Here is a 22,301-nt window from a genome sequence, read left to right on the forward strand (position 1 = left end):
ACCAGACCTTCTGTCTCAAGGTCCTTTTTTCCATCCGGATCTGAAATCCTTAAATTTAAAGGTATGGAGATTGAACGCTTGATTGTTGGTCATAGAGGTTTCTCTGACTCCGTGATTAATACTATGTTACAGGCTCGTAAATCTGTATCTCGAGAGATATATTATAGAGTCTGGAAGACTTATATTTCTTGGTGTCTTTCTCATCATTTTTCTTGGCATTCTTTTAGAATTCCGAGAATTTTACAGTTTCTTCAGGATGGTTTAGATAAGGGTTTGTCCGCGAGTTCTTTGAAAGGACAAATCTCCGCTCTTTCTGTTCTTTTTCACAGAAAGATTGCTATTCTTCCTGATATTCATTGTTTTGTACAAGCTTTGGTTCGTATAAAACCTGTCATTAAGTCAATTTCTCCTCCATGGAGTTTGAATTTGGTTTTGGGAGCTCTTCAAGCTCCTCCGTTTGAACCTATGCATTCATTGGACATTAAATTACTTTCTTGGAAAGTTTTGTTCCTTTTGGCCATCTCTTCTGCTAGAAGAGTTTCTGAATTATCTGCTCTTTCGTGTGAGTCTCCTTTTCTGATTTTTCATCAGGATAAGGCGGTGTTGCGAACTTCTTTTGAATTTTTACCTAAAGTTGTGAATTCCAACAACATTAGTAGAGAAATTGTGGTTCCTTCATTATGTCCTAATCCTAAGAATTCTAAGGAGAAATCATTGCATTCTTTGGATGTTGTTAGAGCTTTGAAATATTATGTTGAAGCTACGAAATCTTTCCGTAAGACTTCTAGTCTATTTGTTATCTTTTCCGGTTCTAGGAAAGGCCAGAAAGCTTCTGCCATTTCTTTGGCATCTTGGTTGAAATCTTTAATTCATCTTGCCTATGTTGAGTCGGGTAAAATTCCGCCTCAAAGAATTACAGCTCATTCTACTAGGTCAGTTTCTACTTCCTGGGCGTTTAGGAATGAAGCTTCGGTTGACCAGATCTGCAAAGCAGCAACTTGGTCCTCTTTGCATACTTTTACTAAATTCTACCATTTTGATGTATTTTCTTCTTCTGAAGCAGTTTTTGGTAGAAAAGTTCTTCAGGCAGCGGTTTCAGTTTGAATCTTCTGCTTATGTTTTTTGTTAAACTTTATTTTGGGTGTGGATTATTTTCAGCAGGAATTGGCTGTCTTTATTTTATCCCTCCCTCTCTAGTGACTCTTGTGTGGAAAGATCCACATCTTGGGTAGTCATTATCCCATACGTCACTAGCTCATGGACTCTTGTTAATTACATGAAAGAAAACATAATTTATGTAAGAACTTACCTGATAAATTCATTTCTTTCATATTAACAAGAGTCCATGAGGCCCACCCTTTTTTGTGGTGGTTATGATTTTTTTGTATAAAGCACAATTATTCCAATTCCTTATTTTATATGCTTCGCACTTTTTTTCTTATCACCCCACTTCTTGGCTATTCGTTAAACTGATTTGTGGGTGTGGTGAGGGGTGTATTTATAGGCATTTTAAGGTTTGGGAAACTTTGCCCCTCCTGGTAGGAATGTATATCCCATACGTCACTAGCTCATGGACTCTTGTTAATATGAAAGAAATGAATTTATCAGGTAAGTTCTTACATAAATTATGTTTTTTTGTTAATTAAAATGATCTAATTTCACCTGCGCACCACACTTTTAAAATAAATTCCCGGCATTGAAGGGATTAATCAGGTGGTAAGGGTAATATTTGCTGTACTGTAGAGATTACCCTTCCACCTGACAACTCCCACCCCCTGATCCCTCTTAAACAGCTCTGTTCCTTCCGTGACCCCCCCCCCCCCCCGCTCACTCGTCACCCCTTATGTACTGGCTGCCAGTATGAAGTTTAGGTCTTTTTACAAAGAACATATTTAAGTAGTTTATTTGTATTTTATATATTGTAGGGTTCTTTCCTCACCCTCCCACCTCCCTGACCCCCCCCCAGCAAACAGCTCTCTAATCCTCCCCCTTCCAATATTTCCCCCATCTTTGTTACTGGTGGCTAGTCTGCAAGCAACAAATTAGTGTATTTTTATTTAAAAAATGTTGTCATATTTTTTTCTGTAGTGTAGGGTTTCCCATCACCCTCCCCACCTTCCCCCTCTAAGCGAGAACTTGTTTTCTGTAGTGTAGGGATCCACATTCCCCTCCAACCTGTATTGTATTGCCCCATCCCTCCCCCCTTCTCCGCTGGGCTGCCCACCTGCCTCCTTCCTTCCCACAACACCAATGGATGATTGTTACAGACAGTCTGGCTTTATATGTTAGGTGAGCAAGATCCTAGCATATGAAGGCAGATGCCTGCAGCCCACAAACGGAAAGTCTGCATGGGCTGCAACCGGGTCAGATGTAAAATCTACGTTATGCGGTATGCTGGGACTTGCACAACATGACATAGATCTGTCGGATTGGGCAAAGGGGATAAATGCACTACTGGGACTTAGCTGAGCACTTATTATGAACCAATGACAAGAGATAAATGTGTGTGGTCTCCAATTACCAGCTCCAAGTAGTACATTACTCCAAGTAGTACATTACTGATCCTGAGCCAACCTATCTATGCTTTTCAACAAAGGGATATTAAGAAAACAAAGTGGATTACATGGGCAATTTGAATCTTGAAACGTTTAATTTTGACAACTTATTTTTCACATTTGCCTTTAAAAGGGATATTTTAAAAAGTGTTACATTTTGGGGTAAAAGCATGCAGTTAACAGGAATATCTTTTTGTTTTCACACTGATGTTGGTCTGTTCCTTTCAGCCAATAGAGCTGATTCACGTATCCTTATCAGTAAGTAAGGCGTATGCCATAGTTGTCTTGCATAGTCGTGCACAAGCATTTCCTACTTTACATTTTTTTCTTTAATTTTAATTTCTTTCCTTTCATTTTTTACTGAACCACAGATAAGAGTTTAACTTCAGCTAATATCCAGTTAGCTTGTTTTGGTGATTTGCAAAAGACCAACAACATATTGAGGTTGTGATGAAAGATGAGAAAAACTATACTGTTTATTGTAACATGCAGAAACTTGCAAAATGTTCTGGGTCAGCCTTGGTGGTCAGATTACTGTCAAACTGTTGTAATAAACATCCTTTGAGTAATTCATATTAAACTTTGCCATAGGAAAATGTGTAGTAGACATTTTTGGGAAATAAAGTCGAAGGTCTTTATTGTTTGGTCTCCAAGACATTTTGTTTGGAGTGTGTTATGTTGTGTTTTGTAATTTCTAGATATTTCAACCCATACTGTTGATTATGAAACGATAGATTTAATAGACAATGATATATTTTGGGGATGTACACGTCATTTCAGAATTTAGTGCGATAGTTCAGTTAAAGGGATATTAAGCAGTTCTCCTTTAGTGTAAAAGAAATATGTTAAATCAAAGTAAACATATCAAGAAACAGATTGTACAAAGAAACAACAAGCTACTTGTTTTCTTGCAAAATGAACACTTAAGAGAGCTGACATGTTGGCAACTTAGGTTATGTGCATATCTGACTCCCTGTTTATCTTGTTTTAGTTTTATACTAAACCAGCTCATGTTACTCTAGAAGATTTGACATCAATCTAGATAAGTCAATCTGTAGAGACCCCAGCCTCCTTGTGAGTATGTGACGTGAAGCAAATGGTACTGCACAAATTAAGTTTAAAAGGAGTAAAACTTAAAATACATTTTAAAGGGACATTCTATTTGAAATGTGTTATTCTTTAATAAGATATATAATCCCTTTATTACCCATTCCCTAGGTTTGCATTAATACACTTTTTACCTCTGTGATTAACTTGTATTTAAGCCTTTGCAGACTGCCCCCTTATTTCAGTTCTTTTGATAGACTTGCATTTTAGTCCATCAGTGCTGATTAATAAATAACTCCACGAGTGAGCACAATGTTATCTATGTGACACAAATGAACTATCTCTGTCAAGCTGCAAAAAACTGTCAAAATCCACTGATAAGGCGGCCTTCATGGGCTTAGAAACTAGCATAGGAGCCTACCTAGCGTTAGCTTCCAACAAAGAATACCAAGAGAACAAAGCAAATTTAATGATAAAAGTAAATTTAAAAGTTGGGGAATATTGCATGGCCTATCTGCAATATTCTAATAATGAATGTTTTAATTTTGATTAGACTGTTACTTTAAAATGGTGATTAATACCTATTGCAATGATTTCAATGATTTCTACTAAATATAAGCCACCACTTAGTCCTTTTTTATTACAACAATACAACAGACTATTTCATATCCCAACATCTCATTACCTGTACCTCATTAAATCAGAATACAAGTTTAAACCCCAAAAGGGCCAGGGAACATTAACTGATCACCACTGTTAGGTAGTAACCTTTTTGTTCACCCAGCGTTTTAAGCAGATTAAAACTTTACACTTATTTCTGCAGTATTTAAATATTGTGTTTCTATCTATCGTGTGTATGTGTGTGTATGTATATATATATATATATATATATATATATATATATATATATAGTGTCAAATAGCCGGTAGCCCAGCACTCTAACCTTTGTCCACACCAGTTGTTTTTCTCTGTTGGGAACACAGCAGGTTAGCCGTAATAAGATATATAATTTGTCTTGAAGAAGGCTCAAGGATAGAGCCGAAACGTTGACAACATGTATTCTTTATGTATTAAATAATTCAAGAATTCAAATCCTGTGAGTGCCCTCCTTCTCCACGTACATATATATATATATATATATATATATATGTGTGTGTGTGTGTTTTTCTTTTACTACTTTTCTCTCATTTTAATTCATACGAGTGGAGTGGTCTCTTTTTGGTTGACTAAGGTATTTTGTGTAGCACTGTAATCGTATGACTGAATGCGAGTTTAGATGTTGAATAAATAAAAAGTATTACGTATAAAATGTACTATGTGATTATCTGTAATGATCACTTTTCTGCAGAAAAGCATTGTTGGGGTGAGTTATTTCTAGAGTGTAACTGGCATGTTTTCTTTCCCTAATTATAAAAGGATATAATTTTCTTTGGTTAGGATAAACAGTTTGTATTATCTACAACAGACCCAATGCATTTCTCGGTTTCTCTATATTGAAAAACAAACAAAACTGTCAATTCAAATGTTTTGTAAAAGATTTAAAAATAGAAGTTGTCAAAATATTGTGCATTTAAAGGGACAGTAAACACCTTGCAATTTCTATCTATCGGGTTCTTGTAAAGCGCGGCTGTTTACCCGTAAGGGTTTCAAGGCGTTGAGGGTTGCAGTTCAGTCGAAGAGCTAGGTCTTGAGGTCCTTTCTGAACTTAGCTAGGCCGGTAGCTTGTCTGAGATGCAGCGGGAGGGTTTTCCAAGTCTTGGCTGCCAGGTGAGAGAAGGATCTGCCTCCCGTTGTGGTTTTCTGATGTGGGGGATGACTGCGAGGGCTTGGTCGGCCAATCGAAGTTGTCGGCGGACCAATGTTGTGGAGTGCCTTGAATGCATGGGTGAGAAGCTTGAAGGCATTCTTTTGTTGATGGGGAGCCAGTGCAGGTCCACAGGTGTTTGGTGATGTGGCATTGACGAGGGATGTTAAGGATTAGTCTGGCTGAGGCATTCTGGATGCGCTTTAGTCTCTTTTGGAGCTTGATGGTGGAGCCGGCATAGAGTGCGTTGCCGTATTCAAGTCGGCTGCTGATGAGAGCGTAAGTGACGGTTGGGATCCATTTGAAGATCTTTTGCAGCAGGTTAAGTGTGTGGAAGCATGGAGAGGAGACGGCGTTGATTTGTCAGTCCATGGAGAGCGATGAGTCCAGGATGATGCCTAGATTTCGTGCATGGTCGGTGGGGGTTGGAGGGTGTCCGAGGGCTGTGGGCCACCAGGAGTTATTCCAGGCGGATGTGGTGAGACCGAGGAGGAGGACTTCGGTCTTGTCTGCGTTCAGCTTTAGGCAGTTGTAGCTCATCCAGATGGCGACTGCTGTCAGCCCTTCGTGGACGTTTCTCTTGGTGGTGGTGGGGTCACTGGTGAGTGAGATGATTAGCTGGGTGTCGTCGGCGTAGGAGACTATATGAGGTTGTGTCGTCGGGCGATGGCAGTGAGAGGGGCCATGTAGATGTTGAATATGGTGGGGCTCAGCGAAGAGCCTTGGGGTACACCGCAGCTGATTTCTGTGGGCTTGGAGGTGAAAGGTGGGAGTCTAACTTTCTGGGTTCTGCCGGTGAGGAAGGAAATGATCCATTTCAGGGCTTTGTCGTGTATGCCGGCATCGTGTAGGCGGGTGCGGAGAGTGAGGTGGGAGACAGTGTTGAATGCTGCTAAGAGGTCTAGGAGAATGATGGCGGCGGTCTCTCCTCGGTCGAGTAGGGCGAGGATGTCGTCTGTAGCGGCGAGGAGGGCCGTCTCGGTGCTGTGGTTGCTTTTGAAACCGGATTGGGAGGGGTCCAGGGTGTGGTTGGCCTCAATGTAGTCGGCCTCAATGTAGTCAACGAGTTGCGCATTGATGGACTTCTCGATGACTTTGGCCGCAAAGGGGTGCAGAGAGATTGGGCGGTAGTTCTTTGAATATATAATATATAAAATGTTTAGTTTTGCACAATGAAACTACTTTGCTTTATTTTTTTTATTTTTGTTAACCCCTTTTGATGCAATTTATTTATGAAAATTAGGCTTGTGCATTCGGCACCTTAGTTTGCTGCCTAATATGGGAGGAGCCCGCTCGACGCATTGGGCTCTTTTCAGTACCCTTATTTATTCTTGTGAAAGTGAAACTCACTAAGATCTGTTCAAATCCAGTGCTTTGCACTTTCACAAGAATAAATCCGCCTCCGAAAACAGCCGAATCCTTTCTGCATTCGGCTGCAAACTAAATTCCTGAATGCACAGGCCTTATAAAAATTGAACAATTTCGAATTCTCAGAGCTTAAAATGCACCATTATGACACTGCAACATATATATTTTTATACCTCTACTACATATGTCTTTAATTGGATTTATCAGATAAAAACTGTAAAACCAATGCATTTTATACAAACATTAAAAAGTAGTTTTGTTTTAAAAAAACGTTAAAAATAATTTGTTGTTCAATAACATCCATCACAACAAACATTAAGTCAAATCAGAAAAAAATGGACCTTTATCTATCTAGGTCCAACTTAAAAGGACATGAATGTTTCAATTGACTTATATTATCAAATCGGCTTCATTCTCTTGGTATCCTTTTTTAAAGGATCAACAATGCAGTACAGGGAGCTTGTGAACACACCACGTGAGCCAGTGGCAAGAGGAATATTTATGCAGACCCCTATATGCACCTAATAGTGCATTGCTGCTCCTAAACCTACCTAGATATGCTTTTCAACAAAAAATACAAAAAAGTGAAGCAAGTTAGATAATAGAAGTAAATTGGAAAATTGTTTTAAAATGCACACTTTCACACATGAAATTTTATTTTTGACTTTAGTGTCCCTTTAAAAATAGCAATGTTTCAAGCCCGCACTAGGCCCTTAATCATGTATGTATTTTTTTTTGTGCTGTCATACAGTAATGCTTTTTTGTATTACTAAATAGATTTTCAGGTAGATTAACAGATTTTCCTGTTTATTTTACCAGGTAATTTTACCTTATAAGCTTTACACTTTTGCCTGAAAGTTGCGTAAAGATATCATGGGCTTTTACATTTTCATGTTTCTATATTGAATGTATCATATGGATTGTTTACTTCTTTGGGGAAATGGAGCAATAGTAAAATAGTGCTATTTATTTAAGTAGAGCATGGACAAACCCTTCAGCTTTTACAAGATATAGCATTGAGTATTACATTTTCACATATTTAGGTGAATGTCTTATATAGACTTGTGATTTGTCCCATCTCCTCGCTTAAAGGTACAATAACATTTAATTTTATCGAACAGCAAGTAAGCACTAGAATTGTAAAATTAATGTTTGAAGCTCATTTTGTTATAGTTTTACAGGGTTTCAAAAATAAAGGCCAATAAAAGGCCCAGTCAAATCCTTGTTTATTAATTCCTCAGTGTTGGTCAGTTAATGACAGATGTAAGTTAAAGGGACAGTCTACCAGAATTTTTGTTTTAAAAGATAAATAATCCCTTTACTAGCCATTCCCCAGTTTTGAATAACCAACACTGTTATACAGGTATTAATATACTTTTTATTTATGTGATTACCTTGTATCTAAGCCTCTACAGACTGCCCCTTGTTTCAGTTCTTTGACAGACTTTGCATTTTAGCCAATCAGTGCTGACTCTTAGTTAAGTCCACGGGCATGAGCATATTGTTATCTATATGGCATACATGAACTAACGCTCTCTAGTTGTGGAAAAACTGTCAAAATGCATTCAGATAAGGGGCGGCCTTCAAGGACTTAGAATAATTTTTATTTTTGACTAGACTGTCCCTTTTAACTTGTGCTCTGAAGTAACCAATACCTACGTAATATGTTATCGGGCTAGTCAGTTGATTGAGGCTTTTCAGCCTCTCTGGATGACAGTATCCTTTGGAAGGTATTTTATAGCAAAACAAGGCAGAATAAGTATTGTGTGTATATTTCAACCCAATTTTAATTAGAGATTAACTGATGAGTTTAACATCCCCTAAACTTAGTGCAGAACTGTTGGCTTAGTGAGAACCATATTTCTTACATGGAGTAAAGTATATACAGCATTAGTCTATTGATCCTTGGCTTGTACTGAACACTAATGTAATATATTCTTTTCCCTTTCAGACATGCCACTTCATGTGCGACGTAGCAGTGATCCTGCATTGGTTGGGATTACAACCTCTGTTAGCGATTCCAATTTTTCTTCAGAGGAGCCATCGCGTAAAAACCCCACCAGATGGTCAACAGCAGCAGGCTACCGCCAGAAGAATTCTGGAGGCCCCAGTGCCAGTGAGAGAAAGGTACCATGTGTTTTCTGGATGCAAATTCGCATTTGTTTCATTTTCTCGTCTGACTCTTACTCAGAGAACTCATTTGGCTTTCATCTACATTGCTAAATCATTTTCAAGCCTGTGGGGCTTTCTGTGTACTCTTAAAGGGACAGTCTACTTTAAAATTGTTGTTTAACCCCTTAAGGACCAGCGACGTACCCTGTATGTCACTGGCCTTTTTTGGGACTTGATTGTTTTATAGCGCGGTCTTGCCACCAGCGTTGAGACTGCTCTATTCTACAAAGCCTGCTGGAGGGAGGGCATTAATAGCGTATTCTTGCCAAACCTGTGCTATTATGTCCTGAAAAAACCCTTAACGACCAGTGACATACAGGGTACATTGTGGTCATTAAGGGGTTAAAAAGATAGATAATCCGTTTATTACCCATTGCCCAGTTTTGCACAACCAACACTGTTATATTAATATACTTTTTACATATATATGATTAACTATATCTAAACCACTGCAGACAGCCCCTTGTCTTTTTACAATCTTGCATTTTAGCCAATCAGTGCTGCTTCTTGTATAACTTATCATTCTCCATGGGAGTGAGCACAATGTTATCTATATGGCACACATGAAGAAGCAATTTCTGGTTGTTATGTAATATTTTAAAAGCTAATAAAAAGAACTGAGTTAATGGGCAGTCTGCAGGGGCTTTGAAACAGGCAAATTTAAAGTTTATAAAGTATATAAATATAACTATTTTAAACAATAAAAAAAAATCATGTAGACTGTCCCTTTAAAATGTTGGCAAACGCTCCCTTTATAAAAACAATTATATTTTAGATGGAGTTTAATTCATCAGTTGTAGTGAACTTGCGCTATAACTTACTTTTTAATATAGATCTGAAATTCAAATACCCCGCGCTCTGCCACCAACTTCAAAAGTCAATTTTTCTGTGAGCTAATGGTTTAAATTGTTGTCCAATCAGCGCTCTGACTACAACAAATAGTGCCAAAAGGGGAGAGCGCTGATTGGAGAACAGTTTAAACCATTAGCTTGCAGAAAATTTTACTTTTGAAGTGGGAGGTGGAGCGCAGAGAATTTGAATTTCATGTCTATATTAATAAGTAAGTTATAGCTCATCTTCATTACTAATTATTTAATTTCAATCTAACATATCACTAACATTCCGGATCTGTTTTTATAAAGGGGAGATTTTACCATCACCTTAATATAAGGGTGTTTGTATAGAATAAATAACAATATAATTGTATTAGTGTACACCCTTCTCAGTGCTATAAAATTAATTTTAATTATTATTATTGTTGCTACCCATTTGTATAATGTGATTTAAGCGATAATTAGGTCAGTTTGGTTAAGTGAATATATAATACTGATTTACAATTACTCTTATATTAAGCAATACCTTTACTATAAGACATACACCATTTATATAATAAACAGGAACACTTTCTAATATAAAAAAATAATCCAGAAATAGTATAATTGTCCCAATTAATGCTAAAAATGCAGATGATCCCTGTTGTGTTCATTTTATATGCTAAAATATTTCTAACTGCTGAACCAGCAAACTTAGCTCAAATTTGAATAGCTAGAAGATCAGATTTATGAATAAATAACTATTTCCCTCCTAATTATACCTAGTTCCTTCTGTTATCAATCACGTAAGCAAAGCAATAGTGCAATAGGGAGGAATCTGTCTCAAGTTGTGAAAACGTTTCCTACACAGTAATACATATAGTGACAATTATCATCTTACTAAATTGTAGCATCTTTCAAATCGGTTATAGTCAAACATGAGGCCAAGAGGAAACGTAGAATGGATTCAGAAAGGACAATATGTAATGACTGATAGGAGCATACTTATTTAAAGGGATAGTTATGTCTATTAAAGGGACACTCAAGTCAAAATAAACTTTAATGATTCAGAAAGAGCAGCAGTGTTAAGACACTTTACAATTTACTTCCATTATTAAATTTTGCACAGTCTTGTTATATTCACACTTTCTGGGGAACAAGATCCTACTAAGCATGTGCACAAGCTCACAGGGTATACGTATACTAGTCTGTGATTGGCTGATGTCTGTCACGTGACACGGGGCCAGAAAATGGAAGAAAAAATACATTTTAATTTCAAATAAGCAGTAGATTCTTTTTCTGACAGTAAGTGATATTGCATTGTCTTTTTATTATGTACTTGTTAATTATGTAATTCTACTGCATTGAGTGGTCTTTTAAGCATCACTTTTCATTTTTACACTGCAGATAAATATTATGGGCTCCATTTATCAAGCAGAAAGGGGCCCCTGTCCGCCCCAGCTCTCTACTATCCGCTGACGGAATTTGCGCTTGCGGAAAATCCCGCCACTAAACTAGAAAGATACTTCTGTACGCTCAGGATGTTGTGACATTTATGCTGACATACAGTACTCATCCTTTTTATAGATTTTTAAAGGGACAGTTAACACCATTTAACATTTATTTTGTGTTGCTATAAAATAACATATATTCCAGGTCTTAACATGTTTAAAGCAAATTAACATCCTCTTTATTGCATTTGTTTATCCGTAGCAAAACTCCACCCAGCATTTGCCTTATTTGGAGCCAATCAGGGCTTTAGTCTGAAGACAACAAGGCTAGCCACTGTTATAAAGTTTATATAAATGGCACTGTTGTCAACCGTTAAAGCCAATTAGGGACATGTATGTAGCAAATTTTGCCTTGAGAAGTCAGCAGGGCACATTTCACGTTCAGAGAATCTGAAACTTATCAATTTTCAGAGCAAAATTACAAAAAGACGGTGGAAAATAAACAAATAATGAAAGTATGTTGCAAAGTTGTTATCATTATGCATAACTAACCATTTTATATAAAAATATCAAGTTGTTTACTGTAACTTTAAATGTCACATTATAGTTTTTAAAAACAAAGTACAAACAATATACTTATTGGATTTGTAATTGATGAAAAAATAAAAATAAAAAAAATCCCAATGCTTTTTTTGCTACTATGTTTGAGCCATCCCTTTGGTGCAAAAAAAGTGTATTTCTAAAATTTGAATTACCCCTTGCATCCACTATGTGGAACTCTCAATGTGTCTGCATTTGTCTTTCTGCCCCTTAGCTTAGGGTGGCAGCTCTGTGTGTCTGGTTAAAAAAAGTGACATAAAACTAATTTTCTTTCATGTAATTAGCAAGAGTCCATGAGCTAGTGACGTGTGGGATATACATTCCTACCAGGAGGGGCAAAGTTTCCCAAACCTCAAAATGCCTATAAATACACCCCTCACCACACCCACAAATCAGTTTTACAAACTTTGCCTCCGATGGAGGTGGTGAAGTAAGTTTGTGCTAGATTCTACGTTGATATGCGCTCCGCAGCAAGTTGGAGCCTGGTTTTCCTCTCAGCGTGCAGTGAATGTCAGAGGGATGTGAGGAGAGTATTGCCTATTTGAATGCAGTGATCTCCTTCTACGGGGTCTATTTCATAGGTTCTCTGTTATCGGTCGTAGAGATTCATCTCTTACCCCCCTTTTCAGATCGACGATATACTCTTATATATACCATTTCCTCTACTGATTCTCGTTTCAGTACTGGTTTGGCTTTCTACTACATGTAGATGAGTGTCCTGGGGTAAGTAAGTCTTATTTTCTGTGACACTCTAAGCTATGGTTGGGCACTTTTTTTATAAAGTTCTAAATATATGTATTCAAACATTTATTTGCCTTGACTCAGGATGTTCAACGTTCCTTATTTCAGACAGTCAGTTTCATATTTGGGATAATGCATATGAATAAATCATTTTTTTCTTACCTTAAAATTTGACTTTTCCCTGTGGGCTGTTAGGCTCGCTGGGGCTGAAAATGCTTCATTTTATTGCGTCATTCTTGGCGCGGACTTTTTAGGCGCAAAAATGTTTTCTTTTTCCGGCGTCATACGTGTTGCCGGACGTTGCGTCATTCTTGACGCTTTTTTGCGCCAAAAGTGTTGGCGTTCCGGATGTGGCGTCAGTTTTGGCGCCAAAAGCATTTAGGCGCCAAATAATGTGGGCGTCTTTTTTGGCGCTAAAAAATATGGGCGTCACTTTTGTCTCCACATTATTTCAGTCTCATTATTTATTGCTTCTGGTTGCTAGAAGCTTGTTCACTGGCATTTTTTCCCATTCCTGAAACTGTCATTTAAGGAATTTGATCAATTTTGCTTTATATGTTGTTTTTTCTATTACATATTGCAAGATGTCCCAGATTGACACTGAGTCAGAAGATACTTCTGGAAAAACGCTGCCTGGTGCTGGATCTACCAAAGTTAAGTGTATCTGCTGTAAGCTTATGGTATCTGTTCCTCCAGCTGTTGTTTGTAATGAATGTCATGACAAACTTGTTAATGCAGATAATATTTCCTTTAGTAATGTTACATTACCTTTTGCTGTTCCGTCAACATCTAATACTCAGAGTGTTCCTGTTAACATAAGAGATTTTGTTTCTAAATCCATTAAGAAGGCTGTCTGTTATTCCTCCTTCTAGTAAACGTAAAAGGTCTTTTAAAACTTCTCATTTTTCAGATGAATTTTTAAATGAACATCATCATTCTGATTCTGATAATGGTTCCTCTGGTTCAGAGGATTCTGTCTCAGAGGTTGATGCTGATAAATCTTCATATTTATTCAAAATGGAATTTATTCGTTCTTTACTTAAAGAAGTTTTAATTGCATTAGAAATAGAGGATTCTGGTCCTCTTGATACTAAATCTAAGCGTTTAAATAAGGTTTTTAAATCTCCTGTAGTTATTCCAGAAGTTTTTCCTGTCCCTGATGCTATTTCTGAAGTAATCTCCAGGGAATGGAATAATTTGGGTAATTCATTTACTCCTTCTAAACGTTTTAAGCAATTATACCCTGTGCCATCTGACAGATTAGAGTTTTGGGACAAAATCCCTAAAATTGATGGGGCTATCTCTACTCTTGCTAAATGTACTACTATTCCTACGGCAGATGGTACTTCTTTTAAGGATCCTTTAGATAGGAAGATTGAATCCTTTCTAAGAAAAGCTTACTTATGTTCAGGTAATCTTCTTAGACCTGCTATATCTTTAGCGGATGTTGCTGCAGCTTCAACTTTTTGGTTAGAAGCTTTAGCGCAACAAGTAACAGATCATAATTCTCATAGCATTGTTAATCTTCTTCAACATGCTAATAACTTTAATGATATCAAAGATGGCATCACAAATAGAGTTGATGTCAGGTATATGTCTCTAGCTATTATGGCTTAAAACTTGGAATGCTGATATGTCTTCTAAGTCAACTTTGCTTTCCCTTCCTTTCCAGGGTAATAAATTATTTGGTTCTCAGTTGGATTCTATTATCTCAACTGTTACTGGAGGGAAAGGAACTTTTTTACCACAGGATAAAAAATCTAAAGGTAAATTTAGGTCTAATAATCGTTTTCGTTCCTTTCGTCACAATAAGGAACAAAAGCCTGATCCTTCACCCACAGGAGCGGTATCAGTTTGGAAACCATCTCCAGTCTGGAATAAATCCAAGCCTTTTAGAAAACCAAAGCCAGCTCCCAAGTCCACATGAAGGTGCGGCCCTCATTCCAGCCCAGCTGGTAGGGGGCAGATTACGTTTTTTCAAAGAAATTTGAATCAATTCAATTCACTTATCTTTGGATTCAGAACATTGTTTCAGAAGGGTACAGAATTGGCTTCAAGATAAGGCCTCCTGCAAAGAGATTTTTTCTTTCACGTGTCCCAGTAAATCCAGCGAAAGCTCAAGCATTTCTGAAATGTGTTTCAGATCTAGAGTTGGCTGGAGTAATTATTCCAGTTCCAGTTCTGGAACAGGGGCTTGGGTTTTATTCAAATCTCTTCATTGTACCAAAGAAGGAGAATTCCTTCAGACCAGTTCTGGATCTAAAAATATTGAATCGTTATGTAAGGATACCAACATTCAAAATGGTAACTATAAGGACTATCCTGCCTTTTGTTCAGCAAGGGCATTATATGTCCACAATAGATTTACAGGATGCATATCTGCATATTCCGATTCATCCAGATCACTATCAGTTTCTGAGATTCTCTTTCCTAGACAAACATTACCAGTTTGTGGCTCTGCCGTTTGGCCTAGCAACAGCTCCAAGAATTTTTACAAAGGTTCTCGGTGCCCTTCTGTCTGTAATCAGAGAACAGGGTATTGTGGTATTTCCTTATTTGGACGATATCTTGGTACTTGCTCAGTCTTCACATTTAGCAGAATCTCATACGAATCGACTTGTGTTGTTTCTTCAAAATCATGGTTGGAGGATCAATTTACCGAAAAGTTCATTGATTCCTCAGACAAGGGTAACCTTTTTAGGTTTCCAGATAGATTCAGTGTCCATGACTCTGTCTCTGACAGACAAGAGACGTCTAAAATTGATCTCAGCTTGTCGAAACCTTCAATCACAATCATTCCCTTAGGTAGCCTTATGCATGGAAATTCTAGGTCTTATGACTGCTGCATCGGACATGATACCCTTTGCTCGTTTTCACATGCGACCTCTTCAGCTCTGTATGCTGAACCAGTGGTGCAGGGATTACACAAAGATATCTCAATTAATATCTTTAAAAACGATTGTACGACACTCTGACGTGGTGGACAGATCACCATCGTTTAGTTCAGGGGGCTTCTTTTGTTCTTCCGACCTGGACTGTAATTTCAACAGATGCAAGTCTGACAGGTTGGGGAGCTGTTTGGGGGTCTCTGACAGCACAAGGGGTTTGGGAATCTCAGGAGGTGAGATTACCAATCAATTTTCAGAGCTCTTAAGTCATGGCCTCTTCAAAAGAGAGAATCGTTCATTTGTTTTCAGACAGATAATGTCACAACTGTGGCATACATCAATCATCAAGGAGGGACTCACAGTCCTCTGGCTATGAAAGAAGTATCTCGAATACTGGTATGGGCGGAATCCAGCTCCTGTCTAGTTTCTGCGGTTCATATCCCAGGTATAGACAATTGGGAAGCGGATTATCTCAGTCGCCAAACGTTACATCCGGGCGAATGGTCTCTTCACCCAGAGGTATTTCTTCAGATTGTTCAAATGTGGGGACTTCCAGAAATAGATCTGATGGCTTCTCATCTAAACAAGAAACTTCCCAGGTATCTGTCCAGATCCAGGGATCCTCAGGCGGAAGCAGTGGATGCATTGTCACTTCCTTGGAAGTATCATCCTGCCTATCTCTTTCCGCCTCTAGTTATTCTTCCAAGAGTAATCTCCAAGATTCTGAAGGAATGCTAGTTTGTTCTGCTGGTGGCTCCAGCATGGCCTCACAGGTTTTGGTATGCGGATCTTGTCCGGATGGCCTCTTGCCAACCGTGGACTCTTCCGTTAAGACCAGACGCAAAGTCCTTTTTTCCATCAGGATCTCAAATCCTTAAATTTAAAGGTATGGAGATTGAACGCTTGATTCTTAGTCAAAGAGGTTTCTCTGACTCTGTGATTAATACTATGTTACAGGCTCGTAAATTTGTATCTAGAAAGATATATTATAGAGTCTGGAAGACTTGCATTTCTTGGTGTCTTTTTTTCATCATTTTTCCTGGCATTCTTTTAGAATTCCGAGAATTTTACAGTTTCTTCAGGATGGTTTGGATAAAGGTTTGTCTGCAAGTTCCTTGAAAGGACAAATCTCTGCTCTTTCTGTTCTTTTTCACAGAAGGATTGCTAATCTTCCTGATATTCATTGTTTTGTACAAGCTTTGGTTCGTATAAAACCTGTTAAGTCAATTTCTCCTCCTTGGAGTTTGAATTTGGTTCTGGGGGCTCTTCAAGCTCCTCCGTTTGAACCTATGCATTCTTTGGACATTAAATTACTTGGAAAGTATTGTTCCTTTTGGCCATCTCTTCTGCTAGAAGAGTTTCTGAATTATCTGCTCTTTCTTGTGAGTCTCCTTTTCTGATTTTTCATCAGGATAAGGCGGTGTTGCGAACTTCTTTTGAATTTTTACCTAAGGTTGTGAATTCCAACAACATTAGTAGAGAAATTGTGGTTCCTTCATTGTGTCCTAATCCTAAGAATTCTAAGGATAGATCATTGCATTCTTTGGATGTAGTTAGAGCTTTGAAATATTATGTTGAAGCTACTAAGAAATTCCGAAAGACTTCTAGTCTATTTGTTATCTTTTCCGGTTCTAGGAAAGGTCAGAAGGCCTCTGCCATTTCTTTGGCATCTTGGTTAAAATCTTTAATTCATCATGCTTATGTAGAGTCGGGTAAAACTCCACCTCAAAGGATTACAGCTCATTCTACTAGGTCAGTTTCTACTTCCTGGACGTTTAGGAATGAAGCTTCGGTTGATCAGATTTGCAAAGCAGCAACTTGGTCCTCTTTGCATACTTTTACTAAATTCTACCATTTTGATGTATTTTCTTCTTCTGAAGCAGTTTTTGGTAGAAAAGTACTTCAGGCAGCTGTTTCAGTTTGATTCTTCTGCTTATAATTTCAGTTTTCTTTCATGTAATTAGCAAGAGTCCATGAGCTAGTGACGTATGGGATATACATTCCTACCAGGAGGGGCAAAGTTTCCCAAACCTCAAAATGCCTATAAATACACCCCTCACCACACCCACAATTCAGTTTTACAAACTTTGCCTCCGATGGAGGTGGTGAAGTAAGTTTGTGCTAGATTCTACGTTGATATGCGCTCCGCAGCAAGTTGGAGCCCGGTTTTCCTCTCAGCATGCAGTGAATGTCAGAGGGATGTGAGGAGAGTATTGCCTATTTGAATGCAGTGATCTCCTTCTACGGGGTCTATTTCATATGTTCTCTGTTATCGGTCGTAGAGATTTATCTCTTACCTCCCTTTTCAGATCGACGATATACTCTTATATATACCATTACCTCTGCTGATTCTCGTTTCAGTACTGGTTTGGCTTTCTACAAACATGTAGATGAGTGTCCTGGGGTAAGTAAATCTTATTTTCTGTGACACTCTAAGCTATGGTTGGGCACTTTGTTTATAAAGTTCTAAATATATGTATTCAAACATTTATTTGCCTTGACTCAGAATGTTCAACTTTCCTTATTTTTCAGACAGTCAGTTTCATATTTGGGATAATGCATTTGTTTTAATCATTTTTTCTTACCTTCAAAAATTTGACTATTTTCCCTGTGGGCTGTTAGGCTCGCGGGGGCTGAAAATGCTTCATTTTATTGCGTCATTCTTGGCGCAGACTTTTTTGGCGCAAAAATTCTTTTCCGTTTCCGGCGTCATACGTGTCGCCGGAAGTTGCGTCATTTTTTGACGTTATTTTGCGCCAAAAATGTCGGCGTTCCGGATGTGGCGTCATTTTTGGCGCCAAAAAGCATTTAGGCGCCTAATAATGTGGGCGTCTTATTTGGCGCTAAAAAATATGGGCGTCGCTTTTGTCTCCACATTATTTAAGTCTCATTTTTCATTGCTTCTGGTTGCTAGAAGCTTGTTCTTTGGCATTTTTTCCCATTCCTGAAACTGTCATTTAAGGAATTTGATAAATTTTGCTTTATATGTTGTTGTTTTTTCTCTTACATATTGCAAGATGTCTCACGTTGCATCTGAGTCAGAAGATACTACAGGAAAATCGCTGTCTAGTGCTGGATCTACCAAAGCTAAGTGTATCTGCTGTAAACTTTTGGTAGCTATTCCTCCAGCTGTTGTTTGTATTGATTGTCATGACAAATTTGTTAATGCAGATAATATTTCCTTTAGTAAAGTACCATTGCCTGTTGCAGTTCCTTCAACATCTAAGGTGCAGAATGTTCCTGATAACATAAGAGATTTTGTTTCTGAATCCATAAAGAAGGCTATGTCTGTTATTTCTCCTTCTAGTAAAACGTAAAAAATCTTTTAAAACTTCTCTCCCTACAGATTAATTTTTAAATGAACATCATCATTCTGATTCTGATGACTCTTCTGGTTCAGAGGATTCTGTCTCAGAGGTTGATGCTGATAAATCTTCATATTTATTTAAAATGGAATTTATTCGTTCTTTACTTAAAGAAGTTCTAATTGCTTTAGAAATAGAGGATTCTGGTCCTCTTGATACTAATTCTAAACGTTTGGATAAGGTATTTAAATCTCCTGTGGTTATTCCAGAAGTTTTTCCTGTTCCTAATGCTATTTCTGCAGTAATTTCCAAAGAATGGGATAAATTGGGTAATTCATTTACTCCTTCTAAACGTTTTAAGCAATTATATCCTGTGCCGTCTGACAGATTAGAATTTTGGGACAAAATCCCTAAAGTTGATGGGGCTATTTCTACCCTTGCTAAACGTACTACTATTCCTACGTCAGATGGTACTTCGTTTAAGGATCCTTTAGATAGGAAAATTGAATCCTTTCTAAGAAAAGCTTATCTGTGTTCAGGTAATCTTCTTAGACCTGCTATATCTTTGGCTGATGTTGCTGCAGCTTCAACTTTTTGGTTGGAAAACTTAGCGCAACAAGTAACACATCATGATTCTCATGATATTATTCTTCTTCTTCAGCATGCTAATAATTTTATCTGTGATGCCATCTTTGATATTATCAGAGTTGATGTCAGGTTTATGTCTCTAGCTATTTTAGCTAGAAGAGCTTTATGGCTTAAGACTTGGAATGCTGATATGGCTTCTAAATCAACTCTACTTTCCATTTCTTTCCAGGGTAACAAATTATTTGGTTCTCAGTTGAATTCTATTATTTCAACTGTTACTGGTGGGAAAGGAACTTTCTTTCATGTAATTAACAAGAGTCCATGAGCTAGTGACGTATGGGATATACATTCCTACCAGGAGGGGCAAAGTTTCCCAAACCTTAAAATGCCTATAAATACACCCCTCACCACACCCACAAATCAGTTTTACAAACTTTGCCTCCAAGGGAGGTGGTGAAGTAAGTTTGTGCTAGATTCTACGTTGATATGCGCTCCGCAGCAAGTTGGAGCCCGGTTTTCCTCTCAGCGTGCAGTGAATGTCAGAGGGATGTGAGGAGAGTATTGCCTATTGAATGCAGTGATCTCCTTCTACGGGGTCTATTTCATAAGGTTCTCTGTTATCGGTCGTAGAGATTCATCTCTTACCTCCCTTTTCAGATCGACGATATACTCTTATATTTACCATTTCCTCTACTGATTCTCGTTTCAGTACTGGTTTGGCTTTCTACAAACATGTAGATGAGTGTCCTGGGGTAAGTAAGTCTTATTTTCTGTGACACTCTAAGCTATGGTTGGGCACTTTATTTATAAAGTTCTAAATATATGTATTCAAACATTTATTTGCCTTGACTCAGAATGTTCAACTTTCCTTATTTCCAGACAGTCAGTTTCATATTTGGGATTATGCTTTAAATTATCATATTTTGTCTTACCTCAAAAATTTGACTTTTTTCCCTGTGGGCTGTTAGGCTCGCGGGGGCTGAAAATGCTTCATTTTATTGCGTCATTTTTGGCGCGGATTTTTTTGGCGCAAAAATTCATTTCCGTTTCCGGCGTCATACGTGTCGCCGGAAGTTGCGTCATTTTTTTGACGTTATTTTGCGCCAAAAATGTCGGCGTTCCGGATGTGGCGTCATTTTTGGCGCCAAAAGCATTTAGGCGCCAAATAATGTGGGCGTCTTATTTGGCGCCAAAAAATATGGGCGTCGCTTTGTCTCCACATTATTTCAGTCTCATTTTCATTTGCTTCTGGTTGCTAGAAGCTTGATGTTTGGCATTTTTTTCCCATTCCTGAAACTGTCTTATAAGGAATTTGATTTATTTTGCTTTATATGTTGTTTTTTCTCTTACATATTGCAAGATGTCTCACGTTGCATCTGAGCCAGAAGATACTACAGGAAAACCACTGCCTGCTGGATCTACCAAAGCTAAGTGTATCTGCTGTAAACTTTTGGTAGCTATTTCTCCAGCTGTTGTTTGTATTAATTGTCATGACAAACTTGTTAAAGCAGATAATATTTCCTTTAGTGATGTACCATTGCCTGTTGCAGTTCCCTCAACATCTAAGGTGCAGAATGTTCCTGATAACATAAGAGATTTTGTTTCTGAATCCATAAAGAAGGCTTTGTCTGTTATTTCTCCTTCTAGTAAACGTAAAAAGTCTTTTAAATCTTCTCTCTCTACAGATGAATTTTTAAATGAACACCATCATTCTGATTCTTTGGACTCTTCTAGTTCAGAGGATTCTGTCTCAGAGATTGATGCTGATAAATCTTCATATTTATTTAAGATGGAATTTATTCGCTCTTTACTTAAAGAAGTACTAATTGCTTTAGAAATAGAGGATTCTAGTCCTCTTGATACTAATTCTATACGTTTGGATAAGGTTTTTAAAGCTCCTGCGGTTATTCCAGAAGTCTTTCCTGTTCCTAATGCTATTTCTGCAGTAATTGCTAAGGAATGGGATAAATTGGGTAATTCATTTACTCCTTCTAAACGTTTTAAGCAATTATATCCTGTTCCGCCTGACAGGTTAGAATTTTGGGACAAAATCCCTAAAGTTGATGGGGCTATTTCTACCCTTGCTAAACGTACTACCATTCCTACGTCAGATGGTACCTCGTTTAAGGATCCTTTAGATAGAAAAATTGAATCTTTTCTAAGAAAAGCTTATCTATGTTCAGGTAATCTTCTTAGACCTGCTATATCATTGGCTGATGTTGCTGCAGCTTCAACTTTTTGGTTGGAAACTCTAGCGCAACAAGTAACAAATCGTGATTCTCATGATATTATTATTCTTCTCCAGCATGCTAATAATTTCATCTGTGATGCCATTTTTGATATTATTAGAGTTGATGTTAGATTTATGTCTCTGGCTATCTTAGCCAGAAGAGCTTTATGGCTTAAGACTTGGAATGCTGATATGGCTTCTAAATCAACTCTACTTTCCATTTCTTTCCAGGGAAACAAATTATTTGGTTCTCAGTTGGATTCTATTATTTCAACTGTTACTGGTGGGAAAGGAACTTTTTTACCACAGGATAAAAAATCTAAAGGTAAAAACAGGGCTAACAATCGTTTTCGTTCCTTTCGTTTCAACAAAGAACAAAAGCCTGATCCTTCGTCCTCAGGAGCAGTTTCAGTTTGGAAACCATCTCCAGTCTGGAATAAATCCAAGCCTGCTAGAAAGGCAAAGCCTGCTTCTAAGTTCACATGAAGGTACGGCCCTCATTCCAGTTCAGCTGGTAGGGGGCAGGTTACGTTTTTTCAAAGAAATTTGGATCAAATCTGTTCACAATCTTTGGATTCAGAACATTGTTTCAGAAGGGTACAGAATTGGTTTCAAGTTGAGACCTCCTGCAAAGAGATTTTTTCTTTCCCATGTCCCAGTAAATCCAGTGAAAGCTCAAGCATTTCTGAATTGTGTTTCAGATCTAGAGTTGGCTGGAGTAATTATGCCAGTTCCAGTTC

General features: G+C 37.9%; 1 protein-coding gene across 5 annotated transcripts in view; it reads left to right on the top strand.

Annotated features, from left to right (window-relative positions):
- PARD3 (par-3 family cell polarity regulator) overlaps positions 1-22,301 on the top strand; it is a 1,150,653-nt gene that overhangs the window by 435,010 nt on the left and 693,342 nt on the right. For all 5 annotated transcript variants that reach the window (XM_053713848.1, XM_053713850.1, XM_053713851.1 and 2 more), the window contains exon 4: positions 8,726-8,901. In XM_053713848.1, the coding sequence (XP_053569823.1) occupies positions 8,726-8,901 (176 nt within the window). The remainder of the gene's footprint in view (positions 1-8,725; positions 8,902-22,301) is intronic.

Source organism: Bombina bombina, chromosome 5 (assembly GCF_027579735.1).
Source record: "Bombina bombina isolate aBomBom1 chromosome 5, aBomBom1.pri, whole genome shotgun sequence".
Taxonomy (NCBI): Eukaryota; Metazoa; Chordata; class Amphibia; order Anura; family Bombinatoridae; genus Bombina; species Bombina bombina.